This window comes from Palaemon carinicauda, chromosome 35 (assembly GCF_036898095.1).
Source record: "Palaemon carinicauda isolate YSFRI2023 chromosome 35, ASM3689809v2, whole genome shotgun sequence".
Classification (NCBI taxonomy): domain Eukaryota; kingdom Metazoa; phylum Arthropoda; class Malacostraca; order Decapoda; family Palaemonidae; genus Palaemon; species Palaemon carinicauda.
Genome location: NC_090759.1, coordinates 70,698,061 through 70,722,791, shown reverse-complemented (window position 1 = coordinate 70,722,791; position 24,731 = coordinate 70,698,061). Strand labels below are relative to the sequence as shown.

At 35.3% G+C, this 24,731-nt stretch overlaps 1 protein-coding gene across 2 annotated transcripts in view; it reads left to right on the top strand.

Moving 5' to 3' along the window:
- The first annotated feature begins 15,458 nt into the window (after positions 1-15,458).
- nmdyn-D7 (nucleoside diphosphate kinase homolog 7) overlaps positions 15,459-24,731 on the top strand; it is an 83,554-nt gene continuing 74,281 nt past the window's right edge. The window contains exons 1-2 of one of the 2 annotated variants that reach the window (XM_068359277.1): positions 15,459-15,595; positions 21,091-21,179. In XM_068359277.1, coding sequence (XP_068215378.1) covers positions 21,102-21,179 — 78 coding nt within the window. In that variant the 5' untranslated portion in view covers positions 15,459-15,595; positions 21,091-21,101. The remainder of the gene's footprint in view (positions 15,596-21,090; positions 21,180-24,731) is intronic. The other variant, XM_068359279.1, reaches the window with a different exon arrangement.

The window sequence follows — 24,731 nt, the reverse complement described above, 5'->3', positions numbered from 1 at the left end:
AATATGTTCTGGTCTTAAGAAGAATAGTTTTTGCCTTTCTTGTTTGGTGTTGATTTGGACTTTGCATCTTATCATCCTGTGATCACTGCCTACATTGACTTGGTTCAGGACATCAACATTTTTAACTATATTATGTTTGTCTACCAGTATGTAGTCTATTTCATTACGTGTTTCATGGTTTGGGCTTCGCCTTGTCCATCTCTTGTTTTCACTCTTTTGAAAGAATGTGTTCATGATCTTGAAGTTATGAGCTACAGCAAAATTTATCAAGTCATCTCCCCTTTCATTTCTCTCCCCATATCCGAATTTGCCAACGCAATCCTCATTCCCTTTTCCAATTTTAGCATTGAAATCTCCCATTATGATGTTGTAATGGGCTTTGTTGTTATTTAGAGTGGTATATAGGTCATCATAAAAGTTATCCAGTTCCTCTTGGGATGACAATGATGTGGGAGCATATACCTGTATGATAGTTATTCTGTACCGCTTTGAAATTCTAAGAGTGACACTAGCAACTATGTCTGATGTGGCTGTGAACTTCTCAATGTTGCTGTGTAAGTTTTTGTTTATGAGAAATCCAACACCACTTTGCTTGCTTTCCTTGCCACTGTTGTAAAGCAAGTGTCCGCTTTTAAGCATTTGGATTTTCTCACCTGGTCTTCTCATCTCGGAGATTCCGATAATATCCCAATTGATGTTCATAATCTCTGTTTCCAGGCTACACATGTGTATTTCTTCAGAGAGGGTTCTTACTTTGTACGTAACAATGTTAAGCACTGTTTTAGGGTTGGATAGTCGCTTATACAGCACACAGTCCCTATCCAAATCAGACTGTGTGGTTGGGCCTTGATTTAAATCCGCTGACCCAACAGGAACGGCTGAATTTTGTCTGTGGTTGTAACTCATTTGGGGAGATTGTGGGCCATACCCTGCCGCGCTGGCCCATGGCGAGTTGGCAGGGGAAGAGATTGCGAGAAGTAAAGTTTGATAAGGGATTGGACAGAAAATATAGAGGGATGAAAGAAATGAGGGGACAGTATGAGAGAAAAGAATTGACTCCGGACCGAAGGGTCGTCAAAACCCTTTAGATATTGTCTACTTATAATACAGACAATATCCCCGTACGGGGATATTGTTATTTATGTTATTAATGTTATTTGTAAAATTTTCACCAAAGTTATCACCAACCGAATTGTAGGAAAGCTTGATGAAAATCAGCCAAGGGAACAAGCGGGCTTTAGAAGAGGCTACTCCACAATTGACCATCTACAAACAGTAAACCAAATCATTGAGAAAACAAATGAATATAAGATACCACTAGTAGTAGCACTTGTAGATTACACCAAAGCATTTGACTCGGTTGAAACTGAGGAGGTCATGTCAGCGCTGGAAGAACAGGGAGTTGACTCAGTTTACATTAATGACTCTGTCACATCTATGACCATGCAACATCATTTATTCGCCTCCACAAGGACTCTGAACCATTCCAACTCAAGAGAGGTGTCAGACAAGGTGACACTAGCTCACCCAAACTGTTTACTGCCTGCCTGGAGAGAACTTTCCGACAACTCAACTGGCAAGAAAAAGGAATAAAAATAGATGGAGAATATCTAAGTCACCTAAGATTTGCTGATGACATCATTATCATTGCTCACACCAAGGAAGAGCTTCAACATATGCTCACCGAGCTAAATGAAGCAAGCAAATCAATTGGCCTCCACATGAACTTCCAAAAGACCAAAGTCATGAGCAATAAATATACTGAAAATGCAGATGACATACTTGAAATTGAAAACCAACAAATTGAGGAAGTGGACCACTACATCTACCTAGGACAACGAATCTCTCTACATGACGCCTGTAAAGAGAGCGAAATAAAAAGAAGAATAACCCTCGGTTGGCAAGCGTTTGGAAGAGCCAGTACAGTATTAAAAAATAAGAAGATTCCTATCATCTTAAAAAGGAAAGTCTATGATCAGTGTATCCTCCCCACTGTCACCTATGGGGCCGAAACTTGGAATCTAACAAAAAAGCTTTCCCTTAAATTACGAACAATGCAGAGGGCACATGAGAGAATTATGCTAAATCTAACATGGAAAGATAGAAAAACAGCTAAATGGATACGTCAAAAAACTAAAGTAATGGATATCCTTGAAACCATTAGCAAGCTCAAATGGAACTGGGCAGGGCACATTGCCAGGATGACAGACAACCGATGGACATCACGAACAACCTTCTGGACACCCCGAGGATACACAAGAAACCGAGGAAGACAAAAAACCCGCTGGCGAGATGACTTAGACCAACATAAGCAACAGTGGCACAGAATAGCTTGCGATAGAAGTCTGTGGAGAAACCTGGGGAAGGCCTACATCCAACAAAGGACTTTTGAAGGCTGAAATGATGATGATGAATTAAGTACGTTCTGTAATGAAATACGTCTACTAATTAATTACGTCCGCTAATTAAGTACGTTCGGTAATTTGATACGTTTTTTTTATTAAATATGTCCACTAATTAAGTACGTTCGCTAATTAAATACGTTTTCTAATTAAATATGTCTGCTAATTAAATACGTCCGCTAATTAAGTATGTTCGGTAATTAAATACGTCCGCTAATTAAGTACCTTCGCTAAATAAATACGTTCGCTAATTAAATACGTTCATTACTTGAATACATACATTGATTAAGTATGTTCTGTAATCAAATACGTATACTAATTAATTACGTCCACTAATTAAGTACGTTCGCTAATTAAATACGTTTGTTAATTAAACATGTCTGCTGATTAAATACGTCCACTAATTAAGTATGTTCGCTAATTAAATACGTTTGCTATTCAAATATGACTGCTGATTAAATACGTACATACATACATATACCAAGGCACTTCCCCCAATTTTGGGGGTTAGCCGACATCAAATAAATGAAACAAAAAAGGGGACCTCTCCTCTCTATGTTCCTCCCAGCCTGACAAGAGGGACTCAACCGAGTTCGGCTGGTACTGCTAAAGTGCCACAGCCCACCCTCCCCCATTATCCACCACAGATGAAGCTTCATAACGCTGAATCCACTACTGCTGCTACCTCCGCGGTCATCCAAGGCATCAGAGGCAGCAGCAGGGCCTACCGGAACTGCGTCACAATCGCTCGCCATTCATTCCTATTTCTAGCACGCTCTCTTGCCTCTCTCACATCTATCCTCCTATCACCCAGAGCTTTCTTCACTCCATCCATCCACCCAAACCTTGGCCTTCCTCTTGTACTTCTCCCATCATCTCTTGCATTCATCACCTTCTTTAGCAGACAGCCATTTTCCATTCTCTCAACATGGCCAAACCACTTCAACACATTCATATCCACACCCGTTCTCACCCTCACTACTTCGTTCCTAACCCTATCTACTCGAGATACACCAGCCATACTCCTTAGACACTTCATCTCAAACACATTCAATTTCTGTCTCTCCGTCACTTTCATTCCCCACAACTCCGATCCATACATCACAGTTGGTACAATCACTTTCACATACAGAACTCTCTTTACATTCATGCCCAACCCTCTATTTTTTACCACTCCCTTAACTGCCCCCAACACTTTGCAACCTTCATTGACTCTCTGACGTACATCTGCTTCCACTCCACCATTTGCTGGAACAACAGACCCCAAGTACTTAAACTGATCCACCTCCTCAAGTAACTCTCCATTCAACATGACATTCAACCTTGCACCACCTTCCCTTCTCGTACATCTCATAACCTTACTCTTACCCACAGTAACTCTCAACTTCCTTCTCTCACACACTCTTCCAAATTCTGTCACTAGTCGGTCAAGCTTCTCTTCTGTGTCTGCAACCAGTACAGTATCATCCGCAAACAACAACTAATTTATCTCCCATTCATGGTCATTCTCATCTACCAGTTTCAATCCTCGTCCAAGCACTCGAGCATTCACCTCTCGCACCACTCTATCAACATACAAGTTAAACAACCACGGCGCCATCACACATCCCTGTCTCAGCCCCACTCTCACTGGAAACCAATCGCTCACTTCATTTCCTATCCTAACACATGGTTTACTACCTTTGTAGAAACTTTTCACTGCTTGCAACAACCTTCCACCAACTCCATATAACCTCATCACATTCCACATTGCTTCCCTATCAACTCTATCATACGCTTTCTCCAGATCCATAAACGCAACACACACCTCCTCACCTTATGCTAAATATTTCTCGCATATCTGCCTAATTGTAAAAATCTGATTCATATAACCCCTACCTTCTAAAATCACCCTGTACTTCTAAGATTGCATTCTCTGTTTTATCCTTAATCCTATTAATCAGTACTCTACCATACACTTTTCCAACTACACTCAACAAACTAATACCCCTTGAATTACAACACTCATGCATATCGCCCTTCCCCTTATATAGTGGTACAATACACGCACAAACCCAATCTACTGGTACCATTGACAACACAAAACACATATTAAACAATCTCACCAACCATTCAAGTACAGTCACACCCCCTTCCTTCAACATCTCAGCTCTCACACCATCCATACCTGACACTTTTCCTACTCTCGTTTCATCTAGTGCTCTCCTCACTTCCTCTATTGTAATCTCTCTCTCATTCTCATCTCCCTTCACTGGCACCTCAACACCTGCAACATCAATTATATCTGCCTCACTATTATCCTCAACATTCGGTAAACTTTCAAAATATTTCGCCCACCTTTTCCTTGCCTCCTCTCCTGTTAACAACCTTCCATTTCCATCTTTCACTGTCTCTTCCATTCTTGAGCCAGCCTTCCTTACTCTCTTCACTTCTTTCCAAAACTTCTTATTCTCTTCATATGAATGACCCAATCCCTGACCCCACCTCAGGTCAGCTGCCCTCTTTGCCTCACTTAGCTTGCGCTTTACTTCCACATTTTTCTCTATATATCTTTCATACTTCTCTACACTAATTAAATACGTTCGCTAATTAAATACGTTTGCTATTCAAATATGTCTGCTAATTAAATACGTCCGCTAATTAAGTATCTTCGGTAATCAAAAACGTTCGCTAATTAAATATATCCACTAATTAAATACGTTTGCTAATTAAATATGTCTTCTAATTAAGTATGTCCGCTAATTGAGTATGTTCGGTGATTAAATACGTCCGCTGATTAAGTACGTTCGCTAATTAAATACGTTCGCTAGTTAAGTACGTTTGCTAATTAAATATGTCTTTTAATTAAATACGTCCGCTAATTAAGTACATTTGCTAATTAAATACGTTTGCTATTTAGATATACCTGCTAATTAAATGCGTCCGCTAATTAAGTATGTTCGGTAATCAATTACGTCTGCTAATTAAATACGTCCACTAATTAAGTACGTTCCCTAATTAAATACGTTTGCCAATTAAATATGTCTGCTAATTAAATACGTCCGCTAATTAAGTATGTTCGGTAATCAATTACGTCTGCTAGTTAAATATGTCCACTAATTAAGTACGTTCCCTAATTAAATACGTTTGCCAATTAAATATGTCTTCTAATTAAGTACGTCCGCTAATTGAGTACGTTCGGTTTTTTAATACGTTTGCTAATTAAATACGTCCGCTGATTAAGTACGTTCGCTAATTAAATACGTCTGCTAATTAGATACGTTTGCTAATTAAATATGTCTTCTAATTAAGTATGTCCGCTAATTGAGTATGTTCGGTGATTAAATACGTCCGCTGATTAAGTACGTTCGCTAATTAAATACGTTCGCTAGTTAAGTACGTTTGCTAATTAAATATGTCTTTTAATTAAATACGTCCGCTAATTAAGTACATTTGCTAATTAAATACGTTTGCTATTTAGATATACCTGCTAATTAAATGCGTCCGCTAATTAAGTATGTTCGGTAATCAATTACGTCTGCTAATTAAATACGTCCACTAATTAAGTACGTTCCCTAATTAAATACGTTTGCCAATTAAATATGTCTTCTAATTAAGTACGTCCGCTAATTGAGTACGTTCGGTTTTTTAATACGTTTGCTAATTAAATACGTCCGCTGATTAAGTACGTTCGCTAATTAAATACGTCTGCTAATTAGATACGTTTGCTAATTAAATATGTCTTCTAATTAAGTATGTCCGCTAATTAAGTACGTTCGCTAATTAAATACATCCGCTAATTACGGTAAGTACGTTCGCTAATTAAATACGTTTGCTAATTAAATGTCTTCTAATTAAGTATGTCCGCTAATTAAGTACGTTCGGTAATTGAATACGTTTGCTATTTGAATATATCTGCTAATTAAATACGTCCGCTAATTAAGTACGTTCGCTAATTAAGTACGTTCGCTAATTGAATACGTCTCCTAGTTAAATATCTTTGCTAATGAAATATGTTCGCTAATTAAATACTTCTGCTATTCAAATACGTCTTCTAATTAAATACGTTCGCTAATTATATACGTTTGCTAATTAAATACGTCTTCTAATTAGTCTTCCGGTCAACCAAGCTAAATCTGGTTGGGGCCAGTACGCTGATAGGACGTCAAAAGAATCCTTGACCCCCCTTTGGGCACGTAAGCTTCCGTGACCAACTGCTGGGGGTCGTAGGGGAATGCCCAAGCCACCTTGTAGGGTAATTCAATGCTTCGAAACTTGCATCAAATCTTAGGAGTGTGGTATGAGCAGCAACTGATTAAAATGATGTGCGAGTTCTAATAGATAATAGCAATGTCCAATTGTTCTTTATAACGTTTAAAAGGAGATTTTTTTTTTCTATGTTGATAGACTAAAATTCCTCTCGATCTATAATCGGAATTGAGGCAATTAATTCATGTAGGCCTATGCCAACTAAATCTAAATGAATTAGGTTATATAATTCATCTTCAATGTCCAATTATTCTTTATAACGTTTAAAAGGAGATTTTTTTTTTTCTATGTTGATAGACTAAAATTCCTCTCGATCTATAATCGGAATTGAGGCAATGAATTCATGTAGGCCTATGCCAACTAAATCTAAATGAATTAGGTTATATAATTCATCTTCAATGTCCAATTATTCTTTATAACGTTTAAAAGGAGATTTTTTTTTCTATGTTGATAGACTGAAATTCCTCTCGATCTATAATCGGAATTGAGGCAATTAATTCATGTAGGCCTATGCCAACTAAATCTAAATGAATTAGGTTATATAATTCATCTTCAATGTCCAATTATTCTTTATAACGTTTAAAAGGAGATTTTTTTTTCTATGTTGATAGACTGAAATTCCTCTCGATCTATAATCGGAATTGAGGCAATTAATTCATGTAGGCCTATGCCAACTAAATCTAAATGAATTAGGTTATATAATTCATCTTCAATGTCCAATTATTCTTTATAACGTTTAAAAGGAGATTTTTTTTCTATGTTGATAGACTAAAATTCCTCTCGATCTGTAATCGGAATTGAGGCAATGAATTCAGGTAGGCCTATGCCGACTAAATTTAAATGAATTAGGTAATATTATAGTTCCCCTGTCACGTCAATTCGAGAAACTTCAATGCAGCAATAATTCATGTAGGCCTATGCCAACTAAATCTGAATGAATTAGGTAATATTATAGTTCCCCTGTCACGTCAATTCGAGAAACTTCAATGCAGCAATAATTCATGTAGGCCTATGCCAACTAAATCTAAATGAATTAGGTGATATTATAGTTCCCCTGTCACGTCAATTCGAGAAACTTCAATGCAGCAATAATTCATGTAGGCCTATGCCAACTAAATCTAAATGAATTAGGTAATATTATAGTTCCCCTGTCACGTCAATTCGAGAAACTTCAATACAGCGAAATTATTAACAAATTTAACAAGACAAACAATATCTAGCATTTAAGTAACAAATAATTAGAATTGGCTTAATATGCATGATTGCCTCGAAGTGTACAAATTTCAGACCAAAAAAATCAGCTGTTCATATGATATCGCATTTTTTTCTTTTTTATGACGAAGGAGTTTCAAAACTAAAACCTCTGACAGAAACTTATTACGGGCATACAAATTTACTTTTCATAACAGGAAATTTACTTCATGGTTCATAGAGTCGTTATGTAACATTCTTCGCAACCCTGAAATATGAAAAATTAATAATGCTGGCAACGTCTGGTCCAATCTGTAGAATATAGATTAATCTATATACATTGGTCTAGACTTTATAATTGAAATAAGAACATATGATATGGTAACATTTCCTTATGGTAAATAAGGTTTTCTATCAGATTGGATTGTATTATAGATGAACTAAAAGCAAATATGATAGAATAATTAAACTTACCGCGCTATTGTTGATACGGTTGCTCCAATGACCTAGTGTTGATAAAACTCTACGTATAATGCACATACAATTATAAGCCAATTTCACAGCAGATTTCAAAGTCTTTTCATTTTCTTTTTAAACATATCGGTGGTTGATCATACTATTTATCTATATATAAATGGTCTGGGTATACCATATAAGCTTTTAATATACATAAACTATGAAATAAACGTATTTCCGTTTGACATTTTAATGTGAAGTCGTTTACAATTCTAAGTTGTAAGAATTATATTCCCTGGATAAATCTGCACGGCTTTTTATCAAAATCTTTCAGCGAAAAGAATGGAACTGAAGTTCATGATGATTATGATAATATCTATTGTTCTCCTGTCTGGTCTTCAGATGCTGATTCTCATCTTAATTTGTTGGACGGGAATTTACTACTAATTTTCTTATTCCTGATTTAGATATTAATCTCTGGCACCGTCGTTCAATTAGTTCATTAAGCATGTTGCATAAGAATTTTTATAATTCTGACCATCCTTTACATTCAGATCTTCCCGGCCAGTTCCATCCTGTTCGTATTACTAGGTATGCAGTTAATTCTAACAGTCAGGTCTTCTTCATCCTGAGGCTCAATACTACACAGTATTCTAGAAGTTTTATTCCAGTTGTGACCAAGTTGTGGAATGATCTTCCTAATCGGGTAGTTTAATCAGTAGAACTTCAAAAGTTCAAACTCGCAGCAAATGTTTTTATGTTGAACAGGCTTACATAAGACCTTTTATAGTTTATATATCAAATATCTGTTTTAATGTTGTTAATGTTTTTAAAATATTTTATTATAATTTTTCATTACTTCTTATATCGTTCATTCATTTCCTTATTCCCTTTCCTAACTGAACTATTTTTCCACGTTGGAGCCCTTGGTCTTATAGCATCTTGCTTTTCCAACTAGTGTTGTAGCTTAGCTAGTAATAATAATAATAATAATGATAATAATAACAATAATAATAATAATAATGATAATAATAATAATTAGAACAGTCAAGGTCTATAGAATTCTATAGCCCTGGGAACAGAGGTCAGTGTTCCATCACTCTCTTAGGTCAGAGCCCCTTCCTCTTTGTCGTAAGATGTCCTACCTTGTCTTATTTTTGCTCCTAAATTTACTATGTCCTTGAAGCCCCTTTCACACACACACACACACACACACACACACACACGCGCACACACACACACACACACACACACACACACACACACACACACATATATATATATATATATATATATATATATATATATATATATATATATATATATATATATATATATATATATGAGAAAATTGGCAGAATGGCTACTTTGTGACTCTCATTTTACATCGACTTTCAACCTAAGCTAAAAGTAGTTTAAAGGTCACCCATGAATGGCAGAGGACTGGAACAGTGACAATGCCTTAGCCGGACAATGTCCAAGACTCAGTGACTGGCCATATTGCATTTGATCACCACCCAAGCCTCCGCCCAAGCTTGGATCAAGGAGGGCCAGGCAATGACTGTTGATGACTAAACTGGTATACCTATAGGCTCCCCTAAAACACCCCATCCCTTAGCTCACAAGGATGGTGAGGTTGCAGACACTACGAGATATTATCGAGCTTGAGCGGGTCTCAAACACCCGTCCAGCATTTCGCAAGGCAGTGACGTTCCTAATAGGCGATATTCGGTGTTCCCCAGTAAACAAAGCCACTCGAACACCTTCTAAAAATATAACAGACACCTCACACGTCTCGAACTAATGACCTAACCTCTTCAGGACTCTTCACCGCTGGGAGGAAGGACGATGGTGACTGACTTTAGTTCATTTCTTTTAGCGATGCATATTTGCACCGACTCGCAACGGTGCCCTTTTAGCCCGGAAAAGTGTCCTGGTCGCTGATTGGTTAGAATTATCTTGTCCAACCAATCAGCGATCTGGAAACTTTTCCGAGCTAAAAGGGCACCGCCGCGAGTCCTTCAAATATGACTCGCTAAAAGAAATGGACTATAGTACAACACATGAACATAAGCTACCTGGATCTAAGCGATGTCAGGCAGGGAAGCCAATCGGGACTACGCTCTACCCAAAGCCAAAGCAAACTCCTTCAGAAAGAAACAAACTGTGCTTTCCCCATACAAAATGGGGAAAGAGCACGTTAATAGAAGTAAATAATCATGATGAATGTAGTAAGATGAATTATCAGATGTAGCCCTCCTACCACCCACCATCTCTGCGCATTAGTATGGCTGGCCGGACTATTACTGGACTTGCATTTTAAAGACATCACACCTGGGTATGGGATTGGATGCAAGGTGCCAAATTAGATGTGAGAGAGAGAGAGAGAGAGAGAGAGAGAGAGAGAGAGAGAGAGAGAGAGAGAGAGAGAACGGAAGTTTGTATAGTACTCTAGATAACGGCCTGGTTGACTAAAGTCTCGTTTCATTATTATTATTATTATTATTATTATTATTATCATTACAAGCTAAGTTATAACCCGAGTTGAAAAAGCCAGATCCTATAAGCCCAAGAGCTCCAATAGGGAAAAAATAGCCCAGAAAGGAAAGGAAACAAGGAAATAAAGTACTAGAGAAGTAATAAACAGTGAAAATAGAATATTTTAAGAACAGTATCAATATTGAATTAGGTCTTTCGTATATAAACTATAAAAACTTTAAAAACAAAGAAAAACAATAGGGAGAGAAATAAGATGACAGAGGGCGCACGAGTAGTTTAAATACAACATATCTATTTTAACGTTGTTACTGATCTTGAAATATTTTTTATTTTTTATTCGTTGCTATATATATATATATATATATATATATATATATATATATATATATATATATATATATATATATATATATATATATATATATATGTATGTATATATATATATATATATATATATATATATATATATATATATATATATATATATATATATATGTATGTATGTATGTGTGTGTTTGTAACTCCTTCTGCTCACGCTCATTGGCAAGACGTATAACTACTGGGTCTCTTCTTGTCCCTCGGGTAGGGGAGACGGATTAGTCATACTTTGATAAGAGGAGTTGTCGTTTGGAAAGTGGGAGGGTTGGGAAGGGTTGAATGTGTGTGTGTGCATGCGTGCATATCTAAATATTTATCTGTCATTTTGACGGGTCGTGTACACTTGTATACTGTATATATATATATATATATATATATATATATATATATATATATATATATATATATATATATACATACATACATACATATATATATATATATATATATATATATATATTTATATATATGTATATATATATATATATATATATATATATATATATATATATATATATATATATATATATATATATATATATATATATATATATATATATAACCAATCAACTGCTCTTTATTATATAGGGAAGATAATAATAACAGAAGTAGTAGTAACAGTAGTAGTATTATGAGATATAACACACAAGCATTATTTTTTAGAAATCCGATTATAAGATATTCTTTGCTAAAAACCAAAGATAAAATTTGAGTGAAAATTTCTTCTTAGCTAGTACAGTGGTAAAATGTTCGCCTAGCATTCGTATGGCAGCAAATCGATCCTAGTCCGGGACCTTAAGTTTAAGCTGGTTACTGGGGAGGCCACTGCTGGGATTGGTCACGACAGTGAGAGGGGACGGGTTGGGGTTGCCCAGCTGACGTTCTGGTGAGTATCTATTCTGATGAAGCTGGAATTGAAACAAGACACGATTTTACCTTTTTAATGGCAATAGGATGTCAAATAACGCTATTAGCGCCAATTGTCAAATGATATTCTAGTCTCGATAACAAGAAAAGTAATACAAGTGACAAGAAAGTGTATAAGAAGTATGGTATAGTCACTATTATTATTATTATTATTATTATTATTATTATTATTATTATTATTGTTGTTGTTGTTGTTGTTTTTATTATTATTATTATTATTATTATTATTATTATTATTATTATTGTTGTTGTTGTTGTTTTTATTATTATCATTATTATTATTATTATTATTATTATTATTATTATTATTATTATTATGCCCAGGGGCTCCGACAGGAAAATAGCCCAGTGAAGAAAGGAAACAAGGAAAACTAAAGTTTTCATAATAATAATAATAATGATAATAATAGTAAGTTTTTATTATTATTATTATTATTATTATTATTATTATTATTATTATTATTATTATTATTATTATTTTTATTATTATTATTATGCCCAGGGGCTCCAACAAGGAAAATAACCCAGTGTGGAAAGGAAACAAGGAAAAATAAAGTTTTTAAGAGTAACAACATTAAAATAGATAGATCCTATATAAACTATTAAAACTTTATCAAAACCCGAAGAAGATAAACAAGACAGAATAGCAGCCTTCAAGAAAAACATGAAGACTTATCTTTTTAAATAGTGTTATAATAGTGACCTGAAAATATTAAGCCTGAATACAAAATGCTAGCGAAATAACTGATAATGATACAGAGCAAACTATTAATCTGGAATGAAATTATTTTTTCACACACCAAGGCCAGCCTGAACAGACTTTTAGTGTCTGACGGAGGGCGAGAAATAAACCCGTAAAAGTAAGTAAGTACCCATAAGCAAGTCAGGTATAGTGTAATGGTTAATTACCTATTTTAGAAGCAACGATACTTTAGAAGTACTGTTCCGTTTTGGTTAAGTACGGGCTCCTGGTATTTCCAAGAGCCTGTTAGAGAAATTTAAATTAAACCTAGGTTTTCAGGGGCCTGTTTAAAGGTTTAAAGGTCGCTCATGAATGGCAGAGGCAAGGGACAGTGACATTGTCCTAGCAATCAGGAACAATGCCCTAGAGACTGACCATATATTATATGATCAGCGCCCAAGCCTCCTCTCCACCCAAGCTAGGACCAGGGAGGGCCAGACAGTGGCTGCTGATGACTCAGCAGATAGACCTATAGGCTCCCTCAAACCCCCCAACCTTAGCTCACAAGGATGGTAAGGTTGCAGACACTAATGGCACTAACGAGTCTGAGCGGGACTCGAACCCCCGACTGGGAAACACCAGGCAGAGACGTTACCAATCAGGCCACAGCAACCCCCACTCAATCATCTTTTCAAAAGTTAAAAGGTGTCTTGTTTCAGTTCCAGTTGCATCAGAGTAGATGCTCACCAGAACGTCAGCCGGGCAAGCACAACCCCCTACTGTGGTGCCCAACCACAACAGTGACCTCCCCAGTAAACAGCTTAAACTCACGGTCCTGGCCTGGGATCGATCTGCTGCCATGCGAATGCTAGGCGAACACGTTACCACAGTAGGAACTTAATTATGTGTATGTCATTCTTACATGTATCTCAGACAAATTATATGCCTACACTGGAATTTTGAATTAAAGATAGGTTTTTTAGGAGCCTGTTGCAAACCCTGTACCCACTTAATCATTTTATTAGGAACTTAAAATGGTTCTATTTTTTTTCTTTCAAGAGTCTCAGACAAATTACTCTGGGAATGGGGCTGTGAAAGAGTAGGCTAAGAAAATAATAAACACTGATCATTTAATGAATATCTATGAGATAAAAAAAAGAGTTTGAAAAAAGGAGAGTTAAAGTAACTGACGATAGTGTGGGACCGGCAATGACACCCAAATATTAATTTAAAAATATGAAGCTAATTTTAAGTGGACGAGGCTCCTCTATCTTTTCCTATTGGGGCTCCTACTTTACCAATAAGGGTGTAGCTTGGCTAGTGATAATGATAGCCCCAAGCTAATTAGCTAATTTCAAGTGGATGAGGCTGCTCTATATTTCCCTGTTGGAGCTCCTGCTTTACCCATTAGGGTTGTAGCTTGGATAGTAACGATAAGGATAGCTCCAAGCTAATTTTAAGTGGACGAGGCTGCTCTATCTTTTCCTATTAGGGCCTCTGCTTTACCAATTAGCGTTGTAGCTTGGCTAGTAATAATAATGATAGCCTCAAGCTAATTTTAAGTGGATAAGGCTGATCTATCTATCCGTACTAGAGCTCATGTTCTACCAATTACGGTTGTGGCTTGGCTAGATGAAGATTTCTTTTGTTCGTGTGGTAGGCAATTTATATTGGAATTGTTTCTTGCTAAAACAGAATGCGAGTGTATTTTTTTTGTAAGTAGAATTGGTCTAGGGAACCATGAATATCGTGTTCATTATAAGAATTATCAAATGATCAGTTCAATTCTTAGTTACTAGGATCCCATTCTGTCATTCTTACTTTACTTTTTCCCTCTTGATATCACTTGATTATATAGAATAATCAGGGTGAATAAATTTCCTCCTTTATGAAAGAATTGTCTAGTTTGACTAATTACTGATAATTACATCATTTCCTTAGTGGATGTGGATAGTTGATAATTTCCCATTATCTTAAGGGCTGCTTTTTCTGGTCTTCACACAGCAGGGGAACTCTACTCTCTACAGGATCTTCACAGTCATTTTATCATGTTCATTCCAAGGTATTCAGCATTTCACACCTATTTTCTATTATCTGTCATTCTGATTGTATGTCCTTTTTTTCTTACATGTTAGAATATTCCTTTACATAGTTTGCTCTCATATTCATGTTGTTCTTTTTGTTTTGTCTCTGAGTCATTCCCATCATTATTATTTCCAGAAGGACATTCCGAAATTATACCATTGTTCTCTAGTCTTGTGTAGTGCCATAGCCTCTGTACCATGGTTTTCCCCTGTCTTGGGTTAGAGTTCTCTTGCTTGAGGGTACACTCGTGCACACTGTCTTATTTCTCTTCCTCTTGTTTTGTGAAAGTTTTTATAGTTTATATAAGAAATATTTATTTTAATGTTACTATTCGTAAAATATTTTATTTTCTCCTTGTTTCCATTCCTCACTGGGCTATTTTCCCTTTTGGGGCCCTCAGGGTTATATCATCCTACTTTTCCATCTTGAATAATAATAATAATAATAATAATAATAATAATAGTTCAATTCAAATTATTCAAATACCTCATAAAATTAGGTTAAAAGAAACAAGCACATGACTAAGTTCCGAGTTGTTTACCTTTAGCAAGTAAACAGCGTAACCTCGTATCATATCAAGAAGCTTTTGGTGTCGTAGGGGCCAGGATGAGATAACGATTATTACTCACTGCCAAGTTCTATAGGATTATCCATCTCGTTATCTTTGGGATTAGAAAAATACCGAAGAGGATAGTAATTTTAGGAATCACAGATAAAGGATATTATGGTAAGAATGGGTATATTATGGTGTTGTTGGATTAAAGTTATGTCAAGTAGGATTATGTTTCCCGTGGAAACCGTACAGATGATTTTCTCTTATATAGGATATTTGTTAAGATTGTGGACTTCAAATGTCCCATTCTGGTTTAGGATTATAAGAAAGGCATATAGTCCTTCATTAACTAATATATATTGTGATCTATGACATTCCAAATTAGAAGTACCGGTCGTAACATACCGGTGAAATCGGGAACTATAAAAAATTACGAATTCAAATACTTATTTTTTTTATATCTTTAAAATCTATGATATCTACAATTGCTCTTACGTACTTTAGGATAGAATATATGTGTTAAATTTATGCCTATATCAGTAAAAGGAAACTCCAAACCTCATGACCCTACCCAACCTGATTTAAGACACTGACCTTCGTCCTCTCCTGGGGAATTTTTATACCTGTCTTTCACGCCAACATCCGTAGTAAACTATGGGATACTAATCATTCAGGAAATGTTTACCTGTGCACCATCAGTAGTAAATATAAAAACATCATAATAATTGGAGCCTTTGTATGTCAGCGGCCAGTTCCTCCCTTGTGGATTAAAAGTGGATATCAACTAACCTCAACTTCCCCCCCCCCCTAACCTAACCTACAAGCCGTGTGCTTCCCTACTTCCCTAGACGGGGGGCTAACACCTCTCTGCGACCCCCCTTACACTGCCATATTCTAAGTTAGCCATAATCATACATGCAGGTGGCCGCTATCATACATACGCCCCGGATGTTCTAACCTGATCTAGGATTAACCGCCCTTCCACACATCCACGTAATGCATTTAACTGTCCTAGGATATCTTGTTCTTATTTGCTAAATATCATGGTATCTTTGAATAGTGGCAGGGTAAATATACAGTACTGTATACCTAACATACTAAGTATTGTAAGCGAGTTCAGGTTCTTGTCTACAGTACTTACTTTGAGAATATACAGTTTAGTCTACTGATGAGACCTAACCAACAAGTTTTACTCTAGTCAAATATTGTGTCCGCCTAAACTGACATTGGTCTTTATCTTGCCTATCCTTCACTAACCTTGCTTATCTTTCCCTAATGTTGTGTGTTCTCTATCCTTCCCTAACCTTGTGTGTCCTTTCCTATCCTTCCCTAACCTAGCTTATCCTCTCATAGCCTTGCCTATCCTTCCCGAGGCTTTCCTTAGCTATTCCTAGCTGTACTTTAGCCTTCCCAAGCCTTGCCTTATCCTTCCCAAGCCTTGCCTTATCCTTCCTAAGCCTTGCCTAACCCTTTCTAGTCTTGCCTTATCCTTCCCAAACTGAACTTTGGCTGAAGCATAGTACAGTACTGTACATATTCTAATATTTTAATAGTCTTAGGTAATGTTGCAAGAAAGACTTCTTTCAATATCTTTTAATACCTTGCACCATTATAGGCCTAAAATATTACGTTTTATCACTTGGGCCTAATTGTTTGCGTCCAAAAAGTATTTTTCTGCATTCATGGGTAGTTCTATGAGCTGAATAGTGTGTACTCTTAAGTGTTATACTGTACTGTATTAGGTTTTTTTGTAAGCTATTTATAACCATGCAGATAGGCTGAGTTAGTTTTCATGTAATCTGGCTAATATGCAATAACCCACATGCCTAGACTTGTCATAGTTCTAAAATATTAAAAATTTACTGTTTTCAGTGGCATTGAAGGAAAATTTTATTTGTTGAGTAGGCCTTATGGTCACCCGAGCAGAATGATGTACATCGTCTGAGTGGAGACCTAAAACCTGCAACTTTAACTTTAAATTTTAATAAAAAGTTATTTATTCTTTTCTTGCTCTAATTTGATTTTCATCGCTGTTAGCTTGGATGCCGATCTTAGGCAGTAAGGTGACGAACTTGCGCAATTTGAGTTTTTCTTCCGATACTTTGTTGTCACTATGCAAAAAGGTGACATAAAACCCTGTCACACTGCCCATACAATAGTATTAATACCCTAAGATATAAACAAGTTTAATTTGAACATGGCGTTAATAAATTTTCATGTCTTTGGTGCTAAAAAAAATCACTTTATTTTATTTTAATCTAGGCAAGGCCATTTTCCTTCATCTCAGTTTTTGTTCGACAATGCAATCTTTGTATCATTAAAATATTTTGTTTTATATCTGTTTTTGTTTGGTGAGGAAATCATTGTACAGTACACTATTGATAAGATTTTTTTCATCATAAAGTATGTTGTATCCCCACCAGTTGGGTGCTGGCCTGACAACAGATATGCAATTTTCATAGTTTGTCTGGTTCCAAGAATGATTTTATATCTTCAATATCATCATCGGTCTTTATAATTAGCATTACAATGCAAATAACTTTCTCTGCTTGATAAAAAGTATAATCAGGCTATTTAACTAATTTTTTTGGGGGGGATTATGTTGATTTTACATTAGGCTGAATAGTTCAAAATGTGATATCAAAATGCAATAAAGATGCTTCATCAGTTGTAAATGTTCAATGGCGTAATACGGTTCAATAGTAATGCTGTTAAAGGAGAATCCACAATGAGACATTTCTTTTTTTTATCTACATTTATAGTTCGGGTTAAGTTAATGTAGGATCAAAAAATCATTTCTCTTTATTATTTATAGCCTTCTATTTCATTTGCACACTACAAATTTTTAGGTTAACTTTATTTTAAGGTTTGGCTGAATTAGAAAATGCTGCTTATTATGCCCTATGATCCTATCATTCCTAAAAAAATCCTCTACATCTGTCAAATCTTAGTGGAGCATGATTTTCACTTAAACCCATATTTGGGTTGAAAGATGATCATAGAAGTGACAATTTGGAAATTTTCTGTGGATAGGAGTAGAAATTTTGTTGTTCTTCTCAATGCTTTTGAAATAATATGATTAGCAAGGTATGAGGTTTTAGTGCCTGGCAGTGGGAAAATCCTGCTGTAAATTACAAGAATTAGGTTAAGGATGTAATATTTTAGACATAAGGAAATCATAAATAAGAACGCTTGTCTTGACCTTAACTCCTCACAAAGTAAATTGCTGTACAGATGAAAAATTTCAGTTTAATGAATACCTACTGTATATAGTAATAATCAATTTGATCTGTTTAATGTAAATTTAGTGATGGGAAGTATAAGAATTACAAAAAAAAAGGTAGCAATTATTTGTATCCGACCATCACTTCTGTTTCTCAGAAAAGAAGTATTTGTTCTTGGGATTTTTATGTATATTGTCCAAGTTCAAATTATTTTTGGTAACATACTGGTAACTTGATTTTTTTGGAATTTGATATTAACGCTACAGTAATTAGTCAACTATGTTTCTACCTTGATCATGTGAGCTTTATTCTTCAAGCAATTCCCTCGTTAGTGGGGACCTAGACCCCCGTAAAATTTCGTTTATGAAAGTTATTAGAACGAGTTGTGAGACATAAGGTAAGTGTAGTCTCCCCCACAACATAGTTCATTAGATAATTCACATAACTATGCTGTAATATATCTAAACCTATAGGATAAAAATTGCTGTTTTTTTTCTTATGACATTGTTTTCAGAGTTTTATATATTGAAATTTATTTTTTATTTGGGGGGAATGTTTTGGGTCTCGACTATCTTTACAAATGAAACACATTGGTATACAGTATAAGGGCAGAGCATGAGGGTGATGTAAAGTATTTGGGAAAGAAAAATATTTAGAATCTTGAGCAGTACAATCTACAATGTGACCATTAGAAAATGGTTTGAAGAATTTGTTTAAAAGAATGCTCCGGTATCCCTATTAATTAAGTATAAAAGAGGACAAACGGAAGTATGTACAATATTGAATTGCTCTTTCAGTTGTGTTTACCGTCCAATAATGATGTTGCTTAATGCAAATAAACCATCTTTGGTTCCTCAAATATGCAGTACTTTATAAGGAGAAATTATGTGGTTAATTTTGAACACTGAGAGCTCCACCATTCTGAAGAGAATTAATACTGTATACTGTAGGCCAAAGTTCAGGCGGAAAGATGAATTATTGAATGACATGAAGGAAAAGTATCCAAGAGAACAAGATGTACATTATTATTATTATTATTACTTGCTAAGCTACAACCTTAATTGGAAAAGCAGGAGGCTTATAGCCCAGGGGCTCCAACAGGGAAAATAGCTCAGGAAAGGATATAAAGAAAAATAAAATATTTTGAAAAAGAGTAACAATATTAGAATGAATATCACTTTATAAACTATAAAAACTTTAACAAAACAAGAGAAAGAGAAATAAGATGTAAGATAAAACAGTGTGCCCGAGTGTACCCTCAAACAAGAGAACTCTAACCCAAGACAGTGGAAGACCATGGCACAGAGGCTATGGCACTACCCAAGATTAGAGAACAATGGTTTGATTTTGGAGCGTCCTTCTCCTAGAATAGCTGCTTACCATAGCTAAAGAGTCTCTTCTACCCTTAAAACAAAGGACCGAGGAAGAAGGCTGACTATAAACAGCGACCCCAGACAGAAATGGGAAAAGCTGAAGACAAAGAAGAAGTTGATACACTATACTATACTCTGTAGAGGAAATGTATGAATTAAATAAATTTAGTTTGCTTAAACTACAAGTACTGAAGTACAGTATTCGCTAATACGAATATCCTATTTACATAAGCGAACCTACTTGTAGGATGCGGAAATATTGGGTTTTGCTGATTATTAGTTCAGTGGAGAAAGAACAATTTAATCAAGTAATACATTATTCCGTTCACAAGTTTATTTATATTTTTGTGGAAATATAACATCTTGCGGCTTTGTTTTTTTCTGTTATGTGTCAGGTTTGGCGAGTATTAGTTGATTGGGGTGGAAAGAGTAATTCAGTCATTTAATTATCTTGCTCTACTTTCTATAGAGATATGTAAGTATTTTATTTTCAAGATGATTTGTATTTTTGTTAATATTGTTACAGTATTTTTTATTTTTTACTCTATGAAAATTACATCTTTTATTTGTGATTATTTTCATTAGAAATTACAGCTTTTATGTGTGATTATTTTCACTGACAATTACAGCTTATATTTGTGATTATTTTCACTGAAAATTGCAGCTTATATTTGTGATTATTTTCACTGAAAATTACAGCTTTTATTTGTGATTATTTTCACTGAAAATTACAGCTTTTATTTGTTATTATTTTCACTGAAAATTACAGCTTTTATTTGTGATTATCTTCACTGAAAATTACAGCTTTTATTTGTAATTATTTTACTGAAAATTACAGCTTTTATTTGAAATATTTTGCCTATGAAAATTACACCTTTTATTCTTTACAATTACAATTGTAGATGTGATGTCTCTCTAGCATCTATCAGATGGTTAATTTATTTTCTTGTGATTTTAATTCGCCATAAACAATTACAGACTTTAAACTAAACTTGATGATTGTGAATTGCAATGTGAAGTAGATATTTATATAACAAAAAGCCAATTACAAGTCTTTTTTGTACCCTTTCAGTTTCTTCTGCAATGGGTACCAAAATATTCAGTATTGCTCTAGTGGTTGCATTTGCTGCCATCCTAATAAATACCTACATGAAAAATAAGGTCAGGAGTTATTCATGAGTTTTATAACCTATCTCTCTATATATGGCATTATGGATATCTATTTGGTGTGCTAGATCTAAGGGTTTCCCTTCCCATACCCCATTAATTATGGTTTAATAAAAGACCCCTATGCTAGGATATTTATGTCATAGTACACTGGGCTGTAATACGTAGTACGTAGTTCATTTAAGTCTCTCCTACCCCATTAGTGTGTCTTGAGAACAACCCTTAAAATTATTCTGTAGAACCTTAGTCGGTGTTGTACATAAGATATTGTTATCCTGTGTCCTTTTAAATGCATATACTGTATTGTAGTAAAGCCCTAGCATTGGTTTTCAAAAGTGCATGTTAGGATAGTCGTTATGTTTTATTTTCTAGAGGATTGTATAATGTTTTGTTTTCATAAAATCCAGGTGATTCTTGTAATGTATTTCAAACTTCTTGGAAAAGCAAATGTCACACTTCAGTTTCTTGCAGAAAATAAGTCATTTTAAATCTACTAACGCTCTGTTGAAATATAATGCCTTTTAGTAAATATGAAAATTTGTTGTAATTCAAGTACTGAACATTTCTGTGTTCAATTTAAATTTGCAATTATAGGTATTAAACATGTTAGGAGTGAGAGCATGAAAGAGTAGTCAAGAGATTTAGTCAGAAAATGGCGTACAGTACTGGTAAATGCAAGTTATTGTGAAGAGTCAGGTGATTTTTTTTTTTAACCTTATGTCTATAGTCTATTTCTTTTAGCGCGGCAGATTTGCACCGACTCGCAACGGTGTCCTTTTAGCTCGGAAAAGTTTCCTGATCGCTGATAGGTTAGAATTATCTTGTCCAGCCAATCAGCGATCAGGAAACTTTTCCGAGCTAAAAGGGCACCGCTGCGAGTTGGTGCAAATATGCCTCGCTAAAAGAAATGGACTATAGTAAGTATCCAGTATCTGAATTGCATAGTATAAATAGGCTATAAGTCTGTTTTGTTCCTGTCCACCATTAGGTTTCATTATTTATTATTTTTTTAAATCTTTTGGATTTTTAGCACCTGAGTAATATTTTTAGTGAATGTGGTTTGTGACTAATTTTTGTGTGTTGTTTTTATATTTCTCTGCATATACGGTATTGCCCTAATAGAAGTTTAAGAGATTGCTTAAGCCCATATTGTTGATTATATTTTAGTAAAGATTAAACTTTTTCTAACCATGTGAACTCATCAAAACATGTTCTCTTAGAGCTAAATACAGTACATTTGCTTTATTGATATTCATCCATGATTTGGGTTTCAGACACTTAAAATGGCTATTTAAAGTATAAGTCCTGGAAACTATCTCAAAATCCCTTTAATTAAATGTAATTTCTCCAATACCATATGCAGACCAGGCTGTTTCCCCCTGTTATTTGTTAGTCATGAATGCTCGGATGGGACAGTATCCTTTCTAAAATCCTACCCATCATATCCTTTGTACCATAGGTGCATGATTTGTGTTTATGGTTTGTTTTTGCTTTGTTTTGTGGTATTTTGGCTTTGATAAAAATCTCCTATTTTCATACTTTTTCTCTCTCTTTCTGTGAATTGGTACTCGTGTGAAAGTACTATATGTGATTATGTAAATGTCACCTTGTTTTAATGCATAGTTGTTCCAATTTAATCAAAACTTTTTAAAATACACCTCAATGTTAATACAAATTATAATTTATTTGTGCATACTGTCCTGGTAGATAGAGAAAAAGACCAATTACTTATATAATAGCTAAGACAATGTTAGTGAGAGGCTGTTGTGGTGTAAGGGACCCTGGAAGGTACGAGTAGAAGTCTCCAGCTCGTAGTCACTATAAAGATATGTGATGATTGATAATGATTCACTGTTGGTGTTCTGGTTACCTGGTGAAAATCAGCATTGTCATCATTTTACAACAGATAGGGCAAGGTTGCTCACTTTTGTGATCTTTTGAGTCTAAATTGATTTAATTTTGATAATTTCTTGAATCTTTCCATTGAGTGAAGGACTATGGAATTATATATTAGATTTCAGTGTTTTATTGTACTGGGAAAATTTTAGAAAAGTTAGTTGTATGTCCCTTTGCTTCAACTAACAGCCATAAGTTTTAGCGTAACTGCTAGTTTGCTTAATAACAGCTCTAAAGGTTTAAAGGCTGCACATGAATGGCAGAGACAAGGGATAGTGACATTGCCCTAGCAAGCAGGACAATTCCCTAGAGACTGACCTTATAAGATTAGCACCCAGGCTAGGACCAGGGAAGGCCAGGTAATGGCTGCTGATGACTCAACAGGTAGACCTATAGGCTCCCCCAAATCCCCCATCCTTAGCTGACAAGGGTGGTAAGGTTGTAGACACTAAAGGAACTTATGATTTTGAGCTGGACTCGAACCCCCCTCTGGCGATCACCAGGCAGAGACATTACCAATAAGGTTACAACAACCAGTAGATGTCTTCACGTACCCATAAGATGGTCTTTATCAATCTGTAATATGTGAGTACTGGATTGACAGGTGTTACCTCAGAGTAGTCCTGAAGTTGACCCTTAACTTTTTTGGGTTATGGCAGATCTGATTTAGACATCTTCATCTTTCCTCTGCTCAGGAACCTTATGAGGATGGGCTAAAAATGGCACAAGATCTTTTATCAGTTGCATTGACACTAAGGAGTTAGCAACAACCTACAGCTCTAGTGATGGAACTTATTCAGTGATGTCTCTAATCAGGGAGTTGCATTGGTGGAACTTCAATAGCTCAAACTTGCAACGAATGTTTCTATGTTGAACAGGTTGACATAAGTTTCTTCATAGTTTATATATGACATATATTTCAACATTTTTTACTGATCTTGAGATATTTTATATCTTTATTCATTACTTCTTGTATATAGTTTGTTTATTTACTTGTTTCCTTTCCTCACTGGGCTATTTTCCTTGTTGGAGTCCTTGGAATTACAGCATCCTGCTTTTCCAACTAGGGTTTTAGCTTAGCTAGTAATAATAAGAGTTGAACCACAATATGGTGAGGGATTACTGTAAACCAGTAATATTTTCAGCAACTTGCCCTTATAATTAGAAATACAAAAAGAGAATAATAAAATAAGATTCTCTTAGTATAATCACATTAATTTTAATTAATATTTCATAGCCTCACATATACTCAATTTGATGATAAATAAACTACTTTAGGTTATTATTCATGGTGCTTAGTCCACATACCCTAGGCTAAGTTTGTTTCTCATGATTATTTGGTTGGTTAGCCTACTTATTCATGCAGTGGAAGTGTAGTTTTTCCTCTGTGGATACAAACCTTCATCATTTATTAGGGTTAGCTCTGGCATAGCTTTGTTATGACCAGAGTAAAGAATTATTGTGGGTCTGGCAACCTAGTATGGCTGCTTAATGAACCCACCATGCACTTTAGTGTGTTGATGCTAGTGACTATATACCCACTTTGCTCTAAGTCGCAATGACAATCAGTCGTCTGTTACTGCCCTTCCTCAGTGCTTTGTGCTATTCCTTTTTCTTATACTGTACTTAGTGTGAGTGCTAAACAAGTGT